Genomic DNA, 16,850 nt, shown 5'->3' on the forward strand with positions numbered 1-16,850 from the left:
AACGCCACCACCTTTATGAGGCCGGTCGGAACGATACACATTATAACCATTTAAAGCAATGTCAGAGGCCAAAATAGATTTGTTTAGCCATGTTTCTGATAAAACAATGACATCAGCGTCAGTCGAGCTCGCCCAAATGCGGACAAAATCTAGTTTAGCTAACAGACTGCGCACATTCAAGTGGATGAAACCCAAACCAGACCTAGCTTTAAAATCAGCAGGAGTAGCAATCTGACTACTACTACTGGGCGGACCAGGGTTAGGTTGTACATTTCCTGACAGTAATAACAACAACAAAACAAGGCATATTTTCCTCTTAAGCGACACACATACATTGTCATCTACTTTAGAAACACCGGAAATGTCAGCGAGAGTGTGATTTGAGCTTAAGAAGCAGTCCTGAAGAACCATCATCGCAGGAAAACAAAAAAGACAACGGTGTCTGTGACAAGACAACCGGTAATTGTTTGAGCAACACATCCGAACCTTTGCAAGGGATGCCCACTGCGGGTGGCAGAACAGACCTGAGTCCAGTAGACTTCTCAGAATGACTAGAGATCTTCTCACAGTCCAAAACAGTTAACAGGCACAGCAGAATCCCGATATGGGCCATTTTCCCAGACCAGCACACAGTATCCGCGATGCTCCTGGAGCAAAATCATCACAGCAGCAAAGGACAGGCAAAAACAGCAGCGTGGAAGGGCTCCGGTCCCTCCGTGGTAACCCCGGGGTGAAAGCAGGCCTCTGCAACAGCAGAACCAGGACAGGTGGAAAGCACGCCCCAGCCGTGGTAAAATCCTCCTCCGCACAGCAGCACACGCCCGGTGGAAGCAGGCCAAGCCCGAAGCGTGGATCCACTCCGTCTCTCCGCGACGACTCCGGGGTAAAAACCTCTCCAGTACAGCCGTACTCTACAGGTGGGAGCAGGCCTCCGTAGATTGCAGATCGCAGATCGCAGGCAGCAACAGGTGGAGCCACTCCGTCTCTTCGCGACGAGCAGGCCTCCGTAGATCGCAGATCGCAGGCAGCAATAGCTGGAGCCGCTCCGTCTCTTCGTGACGTCTCCGGGGGAAAAACACCTCAGCACAGCCGTACTCTACAGGTGGGAGTAGGCCTCCGCAGATCGCAGACAACTAAAACTACTACTTGCAGGGATGGCTAAAAGTTTGTAAGCAGGAGAGCTAAATGCTAACAGATGCCAGATGCTAACAGGTAGTGGGAGCCTGTAAAAACTGTGACTGCCTCACGCGAGTGCACGTGACTTTGTGTGACACCTGTCAACACTGCACCATCTGTAGGTACACCTGTCAACACTGCACCATCTCTAGGTACACCTGTATATAAACACTGCACCATCTGTAGGTACAACTGTATATAAACACAGTACCTGCTGGTGTTCACCTGGCTTTGTTTGTAGTGGACCACGTGCTGGTGGAGCCAGGAACTAATTTACTGACGGCCTTCCAGCAGTGGAGGGATATGGCAGAGCAGAAGGCGTGCTGCGACTTCTCCGCTCACCTGGACATCACGCGCTGGCACGACGGTCTGACCGAGGAGGTGGAGGCGCTCGTCAAGGACCAAGGTCAGATTCACTTTCATACCTGTAGAGAGACACTTCCTGCAGAGACACCTGAGGTCCCCATCATACCTGTAGAGACACCTGAGGTCCCCATCATACCTGTAGAGACACCTGAGGTCCCCATCATACCTGTAGAGACACCTGAGGTCCCCATCATACCTGTAGAGACACCTGAGGTCCCCATCATACTTGTAGAGACACCTGAGGTCCCCATCATACCTGTAGAGACACCTGAGGTCCCCATCATACCTGTAGAGACACCTGAGGTCACCATCATACCTGTAGAGACACCTGAGGTCCCCATCATACCTGTAGAGACACCTGAGATCAGCATCATACCTGTAGAGACACCTGAGGTCCCCATCATACCTGTAGAGACACCTGAGGTCCCCATCATACCTGTAGAGACACCTGAGATCACCATCATACCTGTAGAGACATCTGAGGTCACCATCATACCTGTAGAGACACCTGAGATCACCATCATACCTGTAGAGACACCTGAAATCACCATCATACCTGTGTAGAGACACCTGAGGTCCCCATCATACCTGTAGACACCTGAGGTCCCCATCATACCTGTAGAGACACCTGAAATCACCATCATACCTGTGTAGAGACACCTGAGGTCCCCATCATACCTGTAGAGACACCTGAAATCACCATCATACCTGTAGAGACACCTGAGGTCACCATCATACCTGTAGAGACACCTGAGATCACCATCATACCTGTAGAGACACCTGAGGTCACCATCATACCTGTAGAGACACCTGAAATCACCATCATATCTGTAGAGACAGCTGAGGTCCCCATCATACCTGTAGAGACACCTGAGATCACCATCATACCTGTAGAGACATCTGAGGTCACCATCATACCTGTAGAGACACCTGAGATCACCATCATACCTGTAGAGACACCTGAAATCACCATCATACCTGTGTAGAGACACCTGAGGTCCCCATCATACCTGTAGAGACACCTGAGGTCCCCATCATACCTGTAGAGACACCTGTAATCACCATCATACCTGTAGAGGCACCTGAGGTCCCCATCATACCTGTAGAGACACCTGAGGTCCCCATCATACCTGGAGAGACACCTGAGGTCTCCATCATACCTGTAGAGACACCTGAGGTCACCATCATACCTGTAGAGACACCTGAAATCACCATCATACCTGTAGAGACACCTGAGGTCCCCATCATACCTGTAGAGACACCTGAAATCACCATCATACCTGTAGAGACACCTGAGGTCCCCATCATACCTGTAGAGACACCTGAAATCACCATCATACCTGTAGAGCCACCTGAGCTCCCCATCATACCTGTAGAGACACCTGAGGTCCCCATCATACCTGTAGAGACACCTGAGGTCCCCATCATACCTGTAGAGACACCTGAGGTCCCCATCATACCTGTAGAGACACCTGAGGTCACCATCATACCTGTAGAGACACCTGAAATCACCATCATACCTGTAGAGACATCCGAGGTCACCATCATACCTGTAGAGACACCTGAGGTCCCCATCATACCTGTAGAGACACCTGAGATCACCATCATACCTGTAGAGACACCTGAGGTCCCCATCATACCTGTAGAGACACCTGAAATCACCATCATACCTGTAGAGACACCTGAGGTCTCCATCATACCTGTAGAAACACCTGAGGTCACCGTCATACCTGTAGAGACACCTGAGGTCCCCGTCATACCTGTAGAGACACCTGAGGTCCCCGTCATACCTGTAGAGACACCTGAGGTCTCCATCATACCTGTAGAAACACCTGAGGTCACCGTCATACCTGTAGAGACACCTGAGGTCCCCGTCATACCTGTAGAGACACCTGAGGTCCCCGTCATACCTGTAGAGACACCTGAGGTCCCCATCATACCTGTAGAGACACCTGAGGTCACCATCATACCTGTAGAGACACCTGAAATCACCATCATACCTGTAGAGACATCTGAGATCACCATCATACCTGTAGAGACACCTGAGGTCCCCATCATACCTGTAGAGACACCTGAGATCACCATCATACCTGTAGAGACACCTGAGGTCCCCATCATACCTGTAGAGACACCTGAAATCACCATCATACCTGTAGAGACACTTGAGGTCTCCATCATACCTGTAGAGACACCTGAGTTCCCCATCATACCTGTAGAGAAACCTGCAATCACCATCATACCTGTAGAGACACCTGAAATCACCTTCATACCTGCGTAGAGACACCTGAAATCACCATCATACCTGCGTAGAGACACCTGAGGTCCCCATCATACCTGCAGAGACACCTGAGGTCCCCATCATACCTGTAGAGACACCTGAGGTCCCCATCATACCTGTAGAGACACCTGAGGTCCCCATCATACCTGTAGAGACACCTGAGGTCCCCATCATACCTGTAGAGACACCTGAGGTCCCCATCATACCTGTAGAGACACCTGAGGTCCCCATCATACCTGTAGAGACACCTGAGGTCCCCATCATACCTGTAGAGACACCTGAAATCACCATCATACCTGTAGAGACACCTGAGGTCCCCATCATACCTGTAGAGACACCTGAGATCACCATCATACCTGTAGAGACACCTGAGGTCACCATCATACCTGTAGAGACACCTGAGGTCCCCATCATACCTTTAGAGACACCTGAGGTCCCCATCATACCTGTAGAGACACCTGAGGTCCCCATCATACCTGTAGAGACACCTGAAATCACCATCATACCTGTGTAGAGACACCTGAAATCACCATCATACCTGTAGAGACACCTGAGGTCACCATCATACCTGTAGAGACACCTGAGATCACCATCATACCTGTAGAGACACCTGAGGTCACCATCATACCTGTAGAGACACCTGAGGTCCCCATCATACCTGTAGAGCAATGACCTGCGGTGAGGTTCATGGCTGGTGACGCACTGAGCCTTTCAGTCAGATTTACAAATATTATATTTTGACCTTAATCGAAATATTTTGTTATTTTCAAAAGCTTTTTTAGTCTGATGCTATGATTCATTTTAAACAGACCGTTCAACAAAAGGATACCCAAAAAGTAAGATCCCATTCTCATTACAATGGTGGTCTTACCTTGACTTGACTTGAAGTCCATGCTATCCTTCTCGACAACAATCTCTATTACTTTTTTGTAAAAGTCCTCCTTATCTTCCTCTAGTTTCAAAAGTCTAGTTTGTTGTTCGCGTCTACCGTCTCTGCGTAGAATAACAGTAGCAACAAGAACCTGTGGGCTCACGTGCGCCCCCTTCAGTGCGGCACAGGTTATGGCTGCCTCCCCTGGTGCTTTCTCATTGCCGTTGTATGATGAGACCAGTGAGCCTAAATATCATTGTGACGGGGCTCTATTTGTCCGTTCACAAACACTGGCCTAGTCGGTTGGGTTACGCTCCAAAAAAATATATACGAACCAGCATACCTTAAACAAACAAAATAAAAGACAAAAACAGGCCGTCCATCACTCATTCAGAGTAAACGTGTTCTGGCTGTTGCCTTCTCTGCAACAAACCCCCGAACACGTCCCAGCTGTTGCCTTCACTGCAACATTCTTCAGAGTGCCACAGTCCAAAAAAACCCGTCCCTTATGAGCCCATAGCCCCTCCCACAGGCTTACCGTCAACAGGTGACACAATTAGCTCAAAACCACATTTCAACATAAAAATCCGACCCAAACATAAAACAGGTTAACCACCTCTTAATACAATCATTCCCCATAATTAACAAAAGTAAAAATAAATAAGAAATTGCATGGTTCATTTGACGGAAGAGAGCAGGAAATGTTTGGTGTGTCGGCTGTCAGTGGCGGAGTCAGTCACTCTGTGACCCGCTCCGTCACAATCATACGTGAAATAAGTTATTTAGAGACTATGGATGGCGAGGATAAATGTAATATAGGGATCTACAAACATTACATTGGTGACCTACCGCTTTCCAGACAGTTTATGTGGGGTGACGCATTCTGAGGTGAGGCAGAGCTCATCTGTGCCTCACCTCACCCCACAGTAACTGGCTGGAGCGCGCTCACAAAATAAGTGCCCGCGCTAAATTAGTGTCCGTGCTCCAGCCAGTTTCTGTGGGGTGACGTGAGGCAGAGCTCGTCCCTGCCTCTCTTCTCATCGCTCCCATGTAGTTGTTGCGGAGTTCGGCAAATTTGCCAATTTTGACTATAAAAAGCGATTGGAATCATACAGAAATCACATTTACATCACAGATCAGTGGAGACATTTTATTATTATTATTATTTAGTTTTTCTTTAGTTGTTTTTCCGTGTCACCTGACTGCACGTCGCTGCTGTAGGTCCCTGGACAGGTGTAGGACACCTGAGGTCCCCATCATACCTTAAAGCCCGTGTCACACTGTCCCGAAATTCACACCCGATGGACACACGAATATGGAATTGTGAATTTTGCACGAAGATGGCCCCGAACCACACACGAAGGCAACATTTACATTACATTTAAGACATACAACTGCAATGAAAGTAACACAAACAATTATGTTACAGTACTATGATACTGTACTGATATATTCAGACTTTGTTCTTTACTTTATCCGTCGTTATATGTAGAAAATATTACGTTTTCTCCGTAATGTTGTTTCCATAACAACAACAACTTCCTGTCAACTGTCCTTCAAAATAATATATTATATCCTTTTTAGTTTCACAGAACACAAATTGGGTTATTTACATAATATATTTACATGATTTTGTTGTGCAATAAAACAACCCGATGGACACATGATAAAGGAAATGTTCAAATTCGGCTGTGATCATAGCAACATCGGGCCATTCGTGAGGGCATCTTAAGCCTTCGTATGACCGCCGGTGGAGTTTCTCAGGCTTCGGCAGCAACTTCGTGAGCGGTGGCAAAATCTTTGGCATGCCAAAAAATTACCGAAGGACCTTGCGAAGATTCATTTTTCGTGTTGAATTTGTGTGTCAATTTTTCCCTTCGTAAGGCCATCGTGAGGGCATCTTGTTATCATCGGTGCCATCGGGCATTCACCCCGATCAGAGTGAGGGCGAATGCCCGATGGCACCGATGATAACATGAAGATGACTCGATTTGACAAGATGCCCTCACGAGTGCCTTACGAAGTTGCCGCTCACGAAGTTACTGACGGAGCCTGAGAAACTCCACCGGCGGTCATACGATGGCTTAAGATGCCCTCACGAATGGCCCGATGTTGCTACGATCAGAGCCAAATTTGAACATTTCCTTTATCGTGTGTCCATCGGGTGTCAATTTCGGGACAGTGTGACAGGGGCTTTAGAGAGAGACTTCCTGCTGAGTCACGTGACCTCAAATTTATCTGCAGGAAGGTGAGACACCTGAATCTCAGATTTACTAAAAGGTAAATACCTCTGTTTCAGGTGTGAACTCCTTCCTGTTCTTCATGTCCTACAAAGACAGATACCAGAGCTCCGACTCACAGGTGAGCCACGCTCAGATCACTTCAGTAAACAATATCTTTAATGTAATATAAACCATGTTATTATTCTGCCTGAATCCACTTCCTGTCTCCTGCTCTCAGCTCTACGAGGCGTTCGGGGTCCTCCGGGATCTCGGAGCCATCGCTCAGGTGCACGCTGAGAACGGAGACATCATAGAGGAGGTAATCACAACGGAAAGTAAAGGGGAGTCAAGGGAAGGGAGGTAAAGTAAAAGGAAGTAAAGTCATTTTTCCGTAATCAGGAGCAGAAGAAGCTGCTCTGTCTCGGCATCACCGGACCTGAAGGACACGTTTTATCTCACCCTGAGGAGGTACCAATGCCTTTAACAAACCTGTATAACACTTCTATAATACCTGTAACACACCAGTATAACACCTGTAACACACCTGTTATTAAAGCTCCATCACACCTGTCATTACTCCTGTAAGACACCTGTATATATTATGGTCCTCAGGTGGAGACGGAGGCGGTTTACCGGGCCATCACCATCGCCAAACAGGCCAACTGCCCGCTGTACGTTACCAAGGTGATGAGCAAGTCCGCCGCTGACATCATTGCCAAGGCCAGGAAGAAAGGTGAGGTCATCGTGAGATTTACCTGTATATTAAAAAATATATTTAAAGATAAATGACCCCCCCCCCCCCCCCTCAGCTCCAGGTCCCTTCACTGCAATAAGGTTTTCCTGTTTCTGTCCTCAGGTATGGTGGTCTACGGGGAGCCAATCACAGCCGGCCTGGCCACTGACGGCTCTCACTATTGGTCCAAAGACTGGGCCACTGCTGCTGCCTTCGTCATGAGCCCCCCCCTCAACCCAGACCCCTCAACGCCTCAGAGCCTGGTTTCTCTGTTAGCATGGTTAGTACCTGTTAGCATGGTTAGCTCATGTTAGCTTGGTTAGCTCCTATTAGCATGGTTAGAACCTGCTAGCATGGTTAGCAGCTGTTCGCATGGTTAGAACATGTTAGCATAGTTAGTACCTGTTAGCATAGTTAGTACCTATTAGCACCTGACCTCCCTGTTAGCATTAGTACCTGACCTCCCCGTTAGCATTAGTACCTGACCTCCCTGTTAGCATTAGTACCTGCCTGTTAGCATGGTTGCTAAGCTGTCGTCATGGTTGCAGTGGAGACCTCCAGGTGACGTCCAGCGCTCAGGCCAGCTTCTCTACGGCTCAGAAGGCCGTGGGTAAAGACGACTTCACGCTGATCCCTGAAGGCACCAGCGGCATCGAGGAGAGGCTGTCGGTCGTCTGGGACCGCGGCGTGGTGAGGGACCTCTGAAGGTCACACATAGTCATCTATAACAGGAAGATCTAACGTTATACATATATAGAGTGTCTACAAATGTTCCCCTCTGGACTAATAGGAGACATTGTGCTGTGTGTAGAAGATAAAGTGTGTAGAATAAAGTGTGTATAAAGTGTGTCTGCCAAACGGCTCGCTGCACCCGCACTGCGAGGGGGACCCAAGTTCCCATCAGCAAAAACACGTGGGTTTGCTATCCTGGCTCCAAAATGGTGGAATGAGCTCCCCATTGACATCAGGACAGCAGATAGCTTACACATCTTCCGGCGCAGACTGAAAACTCATCTCTTTCGACTCCACTTCCAGCCATAGAATTACTAACAAAGCACTTATATACTAATAAAGGACTGGCTTATCTAAAGCCAGTTGAGTAGCACTTGAGATGTTTTGGCTCTATGAAACCTGATGTACTTACAGTGGGGCAAAAAAGTATTTAGTCAGCCACCAATTGTGCAAGTTCTCCCACTTAAAAAGATGAGAGAGGCCTGTAATTTTCATCCTAGGTACACTTCAACTATGAGAGACAGAATTGGGGGAAATAATCCAGTAAATCACATTGTAGGATTTGTAATGAATGAATTGGTAAATTCCTCTGTAAACTAAGTATTTGGTCACCTACAAACAAACAAGATTTCTGGCTCTCACAGACCTGTAACTTCTTCTTTAAGAGCCTCCTCTGTCCTCCACTTGTTAACTGTATTAATGGCACCTGTTTGAACTCGTTATCAGTATAAAAGACACCTGTCCACAACCTCAAACAGTCACACTCCAAACTCCACTATGGCCAAGACCAAAGAGCTGTCAAAGGACACCAGAAACACAATTGTAGACCTACACCAGGCTGGGAAGACTGAATCTGCAATAGGTAAGCAGCTTGGTGTGAAGAAATCAACTGTGGGAGCAATTATTAGAAAATGGAAGACATACAAGACCACCGATAATCTCCCTCGATCTGGGGCTCCACGCAAGACCTCACCCCGTGGGGTCAAAATGATCACAAGAACGGTGATCAAAAATCCCAGAACCACACAGGGGGACCTAGTCAATGCAGAGAGCTGGGACCAAAGTAACAAAGGCTACTATCAGTAACACACTACGCCGCCAGGCACTCAAACCCTGCAGTGTCAGACGTGTCCCCCTGCTGAAGCCAGTACATGTCCAGGCCCGTCTGAAGTCTGCTAGAGAGCATTTAGATCAGGGGTACTCAAATACAAATCTTAAAGGTCCAAAATAAATGTTTCAATAAGACAAAGGTCCGTTTATTACGGTCATTCAAACTTTTAAACAATTGCAACAAGATTCTTAACACGAGGTTGCAAAAACAAAAATAATCTGTATGCAGCAGTTTTCATTGTTATTGTGTCTGTGCTTGACCCCTCAGAGTCGCAGTGTAAGAGCTGCACAGTTATGAATAAAGGCAGCTGCACCCTCTTTCATTCAGCATTCCCATTATTGCTTTATAAATGTCTTGCCCCCTTGTGTGTCCACTGAGGTTCGTCAGGCCCAACACATCTTCAACAAACTCCCCCTTTGCCTCATCATAAAAACTCACAAACACCAGCAACTGAGCATTGTCAGTGGTGTCAGTGGACTCACCCACAGCTAAGGAAATGCACTGTGCATTTTTTATTCCATCACAAAGCTGATTAATCAAATCACCAGCCAGTATGTATGTTCTTCTGGTTGCTGTGGAATCTGAGAGGGGGATTTGCTTGATTTGACCTGTTATTTCCTCTTTTTGTTTGCCTTCAACATGGTCTCCATCAATTCAGTCATGCATTCTTTTATACTTCAGTTATTATCCAGTGGAAAGCCCTTACCTACTGGCCTAGTTAAATCAAAGTAGTTACTTTTTTTTGGCTGGGCAGTGAAGTTTTACACACCGTCTTATTTGACTTTCTCAGGACTTAAAACAGTTTTTTGGGGGCAGACCCCCTCAAAGAAAAAAATATATTTACACACACGTGGTCATCATCTTAAAGGTGGGGTAGGTAAGTTTGAGAAACCGGCTCGAGATACACTTTTTGTTATATTCCATGGAATGCTCTTAACATCCCGATAGCAATGAATATCTGAAGTATTTGACAAAAAAGCCATAAAAAAATGTCATCTGTGGAAGCCGTAATACTGTAAAAAGTACAACCAATCCGTTTAGCCGGGCCGGCTAAACGGATTGGATTGCCGCCCTGTCTGTCAGCCTTCCATCTCGTGCACGCACAAATGTATCTCGTGCCCTCATTGGGCGTGCATTGCAGCAGTACTTCAATGACTCGCCAGGCGGCCACTTTCACCAGTCTGCAGACGTCATGTGCGCGTTCATGTGTGTTGGAGGAGGTGCTCTGTAAGGAAGTCTGAAAGAAGGGGCGGATTCTTTTCGGCTGTGTATTTTCAAATTTTAGTGCACTCGAGTTGGTTTCTGAAACTTACCTACCCCACCTTTAATAGTTGTGTATGCTCATCCGTGAGCAGAGCATCAAGTTGACATGTCTATTACAGCTGAATGCGGCGATTACCATTTTGTTCAGCAAAACGCCTCACAAACGTATTAAGATCAACAGCTTTAGAGCGTTTTGATTCAATGCTGAGTACAGCCAAACAGTCTCTTCTTGTCAGTGTACACCGCAAATACCTCATTCCTTCAGTGCTTGGGTCCGAATGCTTCTCGTTTTGCGCCGTCCAGTTCAAAATGAAATCGCCGCCAATCGTATGTCCACGCTCGCGCCAGGACCGGGGGACGTGCATGACGTGCATCTTGTGCTGCATTCACTTGCACTCGGACATTAGAGACTTTCTCTCATAAATGTCCGATGAGCCACAACTTTTCTTTCAAAACAAAGCTGCCAACTGGGGTGGCAGCTGGGGTGGCAAGGCCTATTTTTAGGGTGTCAGTTGCCACCCCGGTAGGTGAAACTAGGCTACTAGCTACAGTACAGATGGAACTAGATGAGCTGTTAACTCTCGCTCTAAATTTTGTTTTTTTTAATTCTCGCTCTGACTTAGACAGGTTGAAAGAGACACACACATTTTTCCTACCCGCATTCCGCGAAGACCCGCCCTACTGTGCTTCTGATTCGCAGATTGTTTGGGGGGAAAAAATGCTGACTGGATGCTGAATGTGATTGGACCAAAGCGTTGACACACACAGGTGGAACACAGTGGAACAGTCAGACATGCAGAGCGCTGTTTGCAGTGGACATAGCGGAGAATTTTGACTCGTTGCGAATGCGTTGTGGCGATGTCTCACATATAATACAGAGAGATAATACATATGAAAACTATAATTTGCTCAGAGTCCGGAGACAGTGGTGGTTCGGTCCGGATCCGGACCGGAGTCCGTAGTTTGAGGATGCCTGATTTAGATGATCCAGAAGAGGATTGGGAGAATGTCATATGGTCAGATGAAACCAAAATAGAACTTTTTGGTAAAAACTCAACTAGACGTGTTTGGAGGAGAAAGAATGCTGAGCTGCATCCAAAGAACACCTACTGTGAAACATGGGGGTGGAAACATCATGCTTTGGGGCTGTGTTTCTGCAAAGGGACCAGGACCACTGATCTGTGTAAAGGAAAGAATGAATGGGGCCATGTATCGTGAGATTTCGACAACCTCCTTCCATCAGCAAGGGCATTGAAGATGAAACGTGGCTGGGTCTTTCAGCATGACAATGATCCCAAACACACCGCCCGGGCAACGAAGGAGTGGCTTCGTAAGAAGCATTTCAAGGTCCTGGAGTGGCCTAGCCAGTCTCCAGATCTCAACCCCATAGAAAATCTTTGGAGGGAGTTGAAAGTCCGTGTTGCCCAGCGACAGCCCCAAAACATCACTGCTCTAGAGGAGATCTGCATGGAGGAATGGGCCAACATACCAGCAACAGTGTGTGAACACCCTGTGAAGACTTACAGAAAACCTTTGACCTCTGTCATTGCCAACAAAGGGTATATAACAAAGCATTGAGATGAACTTTTGTTATTGACAAAATACTTATTTTCCACCATCATTTGCAAATAAATTCATTAAAAATCCTACAATGTGATTTCCTGGATTTTTTCCCCCCATCCTGTCTCTCATAGTTGAGGTGTACCCAGGATGAACATTACAGGCCTCTCATCTTTTTAAGTGGGAGAACTTGCACAATTGGTGGCTGACTAAATACTTTTTTGCCCTACTGTATATGATTCCGTTTTCTTCAAGTTTGTATCTTCTTGGTCGAATGCACTTATTGTAAGTCGCTTTGGATAAAAGCGTCAGCTAAATGTAATATAATGTAATGTGTAGTATATAAAGTGTGTATCTCTGCAGTGTTCGGGGAAGATGGATGAGAACGAGTTTGTTGCAGTGACAAGCACCAACGCCGCCAAGCTGTTCAACATGTACCCCCGCAAAGGTAACCATGACAACAGCAGGCTGAGTAATCTATACTCAGAGAAATACAAATGACACTCAGACATGAGTAATGGGTCATCTTGTGTTCAGGGAGGATCGCTGTGGGCTCGGACGCTGACCTCGTCGTCTGGAACCCTAAAGAGAGCCGGACCGTTTCTGCAAAGACTCACAACCTGGTAACTCTTAATCATCAGTGTTACCTCCTCTTCATCATCAGTGTTACCTCCTCTTCATCATCAGTGTTACCTCCTCTTCCTCCCCACAGAGTCTGGAGGTGAACATTCTGGAGGGTCTAGAGTTCCGGGGCGTTCCATCTGTTGTAATCTGCGGGGGTCGGGTGGTTCTTCAGGACGGGAAGCTGAACGTGAGCGAAGGATCTGGACGCTTCGTATACAGGAAGGCGTTCCCTGACACCGTGTACAAGAGGATCAGAGCCCGCAGCAAGGTGACCTAACCAACCATAACCTGGGTTAACTCGCTACATTACATTGCATTTAGCTGACGCTTTTATCCAAAGCGACTTACAATAAGTGCGTTCGACCAACAAAATACAAACTTGAAGAAAACAGAATCATATAACAACATCAGGTTTCATAGAGCCAAACATTTCAAGTGCTACTCAACTGGCTTTAGATAAGCCAGTCCTTTGTTAGTTTATAAGTGCTTTATTAGTAGTTCTATCGCTCGAAGTGGAGTCGAAATAGATGAGTTTTCAGTCTGGAAGGTGTGTAAGCTATCTGCTGTCCTGATGTCAATGGGGAGCTCATTCCACCATTTTCGAGCCAGGATAGCAAACACACGTGTTTCTGCTGATGGGAACTTGGGTCCCCCTCGCAGTGAGGGTGCAGCGAGCCGTTTGGTTGATGCAGAGCGTAGTGCACGTGCTGGGGTGTACGGTTTAACCATGTCCTGGATGTACGAAGGGCCAAATCCATTCACAGCATGGTGCGCAAGTACCAGTGTCTTGAAGTGGATTCTAGCAGTTACTGGAAGCCAGTGAAGGGAGCGGAGGAGCGGAGTGGTGTGAGAAAATTAAGGAAGGTTGAAGACCAGACAAGCCGCTGCATTCTGGATGAGCTGCAGAGGTCGGATGGCACATGCAGGTAGACCAGCCAGGAGGGAGTTGCAGTAGTCTAGGCGTGAGATGACGAGAGCCTGGACCAGAACCTGCGTGGCTTTCTGGGTCAGCTGGGGACGTATCCTCCTGATGTTGTAAAGCGTGTATCTGCAGCAGCGGGTTGTAGCATCGATGTTTGCAGTGAAGGACAGGTTGTTATCTAGGGTCACACCCAGATTCCTTGCAGTCTGAGTCGGGGAAACAACAGAGGTGCCGATGTTGATTGTTAGGTCAAAAGTGGGACAATCTTTTCCCGGAAGGAAAAGAAGTTCAGTCTTGTCAAGGTTGAGCTTGAGGTGATGAGCAGACATCCACTGAGAGATGTCTGCTAGACAAGCAGAGATGCGTGCGACAACCTGGGTCTCTGAGCGGGGAAAGGACAGAATTAATTGGGTGTCGTCAGCGTAGCAGTGGTATGAAAAACCATGCGGGCTAATGACTGATCCGAGCGAGTTTGTGTCCAAGGAGAAGAGGAGGGGACCAAGAACAGAGCCCTGAGGGACCCCTGTAGTTAATTGACAAGGGTCGGACTCGGACCCTCTCCAAGTGACCCTGTAGGTACGGTCTTTGAGGTATGAGGTGAGGAGGGAAAGTGCAGAGCCTGAAACTCCAAGTTCTTGGAGAGTGTGAAGGAGGATCTGATGGTTCACCGTGTCGAATGCAGCAGACAGGTCCAACAGGATGATGACAGAGGAGAGGGAGGCTGCTTTAGCCGTGTGCACTTCCTCCGTGACAGCAATGAGAGCAGTTTCTGTGGAGTGACCTGCCTTGAAACCAGACTGGTGCGGATCCAGAAGGTTGTTCTGATGGAGATAACAGGAGAGTTGTTTAAAGACAGCGCGTTCAAGTGTTTTAGACAGGAACGGGAGGAGAGAGACAGGCCTGTAGTTTATAACATCAGACGGGTTGAGAGTGGGTTTCTTTAGGAGAGGGTTTACTCTTGCCTCCTTGAGACTGTTTGGAAAGTGACCAGAAGTTAGAGAAGTGTTGATGAAATGGGTGAGAAACGGTAGAATATCAGGAGCGATAGTCTGAAGGAGGTTTTAGGGGATAGGGTCCAGAGGACAGGTGGTAGGGCAGGCAGAGGTAATGAGGGTAAGAACCTCACTTGGAGAGAGAGGGGAAAAGGAGGTTAGTGTGTGGGTGGAAGGGGGGTCTGGTGACCCAGCGGTGAGTAAAGGTGAGTCAGAAAAATAAGAGTGAATATCATCAACCTTTTTTTCAAAGTGGTTAACAAAGTCGCTTGACAGAAGGGAGGAGGGGGAAGGGGCTTTGGGGGGGTCCAGGAGGGAGGAGGGGGAAGGGGCTTTGGGGGGGTCCAGGAGGGAGGAGGGGGAAGGGGCTTTGGGGGGGTCCAGGAGGGAGGAGAAGATGGAAAATAGTTTTTTGGGATTGGAATAGGAAGATTGGATTTTATCTTGAAAGAAAGTGCTTTTTGCCTGAGAGATGGAAGCAGAGAAAGAGGAGAGCCTGATAGGTTAGGAGGTCGTCATGGTGTTTGGATTTCCACCGTTTCCGCTCTGCTGCCCGAAGGACGGTTCTATTAGCACGCAGTGCGTCATTTAGCCAGGGAGCAGGAGGGGACTGACGAGCCTGCCGAGATGTGAGAGGACAGAGAGAGTAGAGAGGAGAGTTTCTGCAGCAGAGTTTGGAGGTAGTAGTTGGAACGAGTCCGAGGAAGGGAGGGCTGAGAGCACCGATGAGGCAAAGGTAGAGGGGGAGAGGGAACGAAGGTTACGGCGGACAGGTGCAGGATGAGAAGAGATTAGTTTGTTATGTTTGGAAAGGGGTAGAGAGAATGAAATGAAGAAGTGATCGGATGTGTGGAGCGGGTTTACAGAGAGGTTAGAAGTAGAGCAGTTCCTTGAGAATATGAGATCAAGGACATTGCCAGCTTTATGAGTCGGTGGGGACGGAGACAGTGAGAAAGCAAAGGCGGTTAACAGAGATGTTAGTTCGTCTATCTTCCCTGTCTGGAGGTTGAAGTCTCCGAGAAGTACAGCGGGAGGGCCAGTTTCAGGGATGTGTGAGAGGAGATGATCTAATTCCTCCAAGAAGTCCCCCAAGGCGCCTGGTGGACGGTAGAGAACAACAATGGTTAATTGTACAGGATGGGTTACTGTGACGGCATGAAATTCAAAGGTGGAAGGAGTGAAGTTAGGTAGCTTGAAGAGGGAAAAGCTCCATTTGGGAGAGAGCAGGAGACCAGTGCCACCTCCTCTGCCAGTGGGTCTGGGTGTATGGGAGAAGGAATATGCAGTGGAGAGAGCTGCTGGGGTGGATGTGTTGGATGGAGTAATCCAGGTCTCAGTGAGAGCAAGGAAATCCAGAGACTGCAGGGAGGCATAGCCAGAGATGAAGTCAGCCTTAGGAACAGCTGACTGGCAGTTCCACAGGCCTTCTGAAACTAGATGCTGGATCTCAGTGGAGCATGTGGGATAGACGAGAGCAGGCCGGTTATATCGATTAGGAGATACACAGGGCCAGTGATAATTGCGAGAAGACACATGAACAGGAATGGAGAAAATACACATGATTATAGCCTGAGGGGCTAAACAACCAAATAAAATAAAACACCAGCGATACTTAGCTCAATCAAAGTAGGATTTGCCTCCTCTTTGCCTCCCTCGTGACTCCCGCAGGACTCCAATGTCTTTGCCAGTCTTTGACTCCCGCAGGACTCCAATGTCTTTGCCAGTCTTTGACTCCCGCAGGACTCCAATGTCTTTGCCAGTCTTTGACTCCCGCAGGACTCCAATGTCTTTGCCAGTCTTTGACTCCCGCAGGACTCCAATGTCTTTGCCTGTCTGACGCTGAAGCTGACGCTCCAGAAAAGTGCTACCTAAAATGGACACCTGATTGCTGAGTTCTCACAGATGTGGGGCCACGCCCCTTTAATTAGTTAACTCTCTGCAGCTGGTGGCCCTCAAAAGGAAATCGAGACTGGCTCCCTCCTGAGTTGTTATTGTGTATT

At 47.7% G+C, this 16,850-nt stretch overlaps 1 protein-coding gene across 4 annotated transcripts in view; it reads left to right on the plus strand.

The window, feature by feature from the left end:
- The window catches only part of dpysl4 (dihydropyrimidinase like 4), a 40,560-nt gene that overhangs the window by 20,169 nt on the left and 3,541 nt on the right, over nt 1-16,850 (plus strand). For 2 of the 4 annotated variants that reach the window (XM_034240621.1, XM_034240622.1), the window contains exons 4-13: nt 1,418-1,582; nt 6,991-7,052; nt 7,152-7,232; nt 7,313-7,381; nt 7,526-7,646; nt 7,770-7,926; nt 8,195-8,336; nt 12,676-12,760; nt 12,850-12,935; nt 13,025-13,204. In XM_034240621.1, coding sequence (XP_034096512.1) covers nt 1,418-1,582; nt 6,991-7,052; nt 7,152-7,232; nt 7,313-7,381; nt 7,526-7,646; nt 7,770-7,926; nt 8,195-8,336; nt 12,676-12,760; nt 12,850-12,935; nt 13,025-13,204 — 1,148 coding nt within the window. The remainder of the gene's footprint in view (nt 1-1,417; nt 1,583-6,990; nt 7,053-7,151; nt 7,233-7,312; nt 7,382-7,525; nt 7,647-7,769; nt 7,927-8,194; nt 8,337-12,675; nt 12,761-12,849; nt 12,936-13,024; nt 13,205-16,850) is intronic. The other 2 variants (XM_034240623.1, XM_034240624.1) reach the window with 1 other exon arrangement.

This window comes from Gymnodraco acuticeps, unplaced genomic scaffold (assembly GCF_902827175.1).
Source record: "Gymnodraco acuticeps unplaced genomic scaffold, fGymAcu1.1, whole genome shotgun sequence".
NCBI classification, from domain to species: domain Eukaryota; kingdom Metazoa; phylum Chordata; class Actinopteri; order Perciformes; family Bathydraconidae; genus Gymnodraco; species Gymnodraco acuticeps.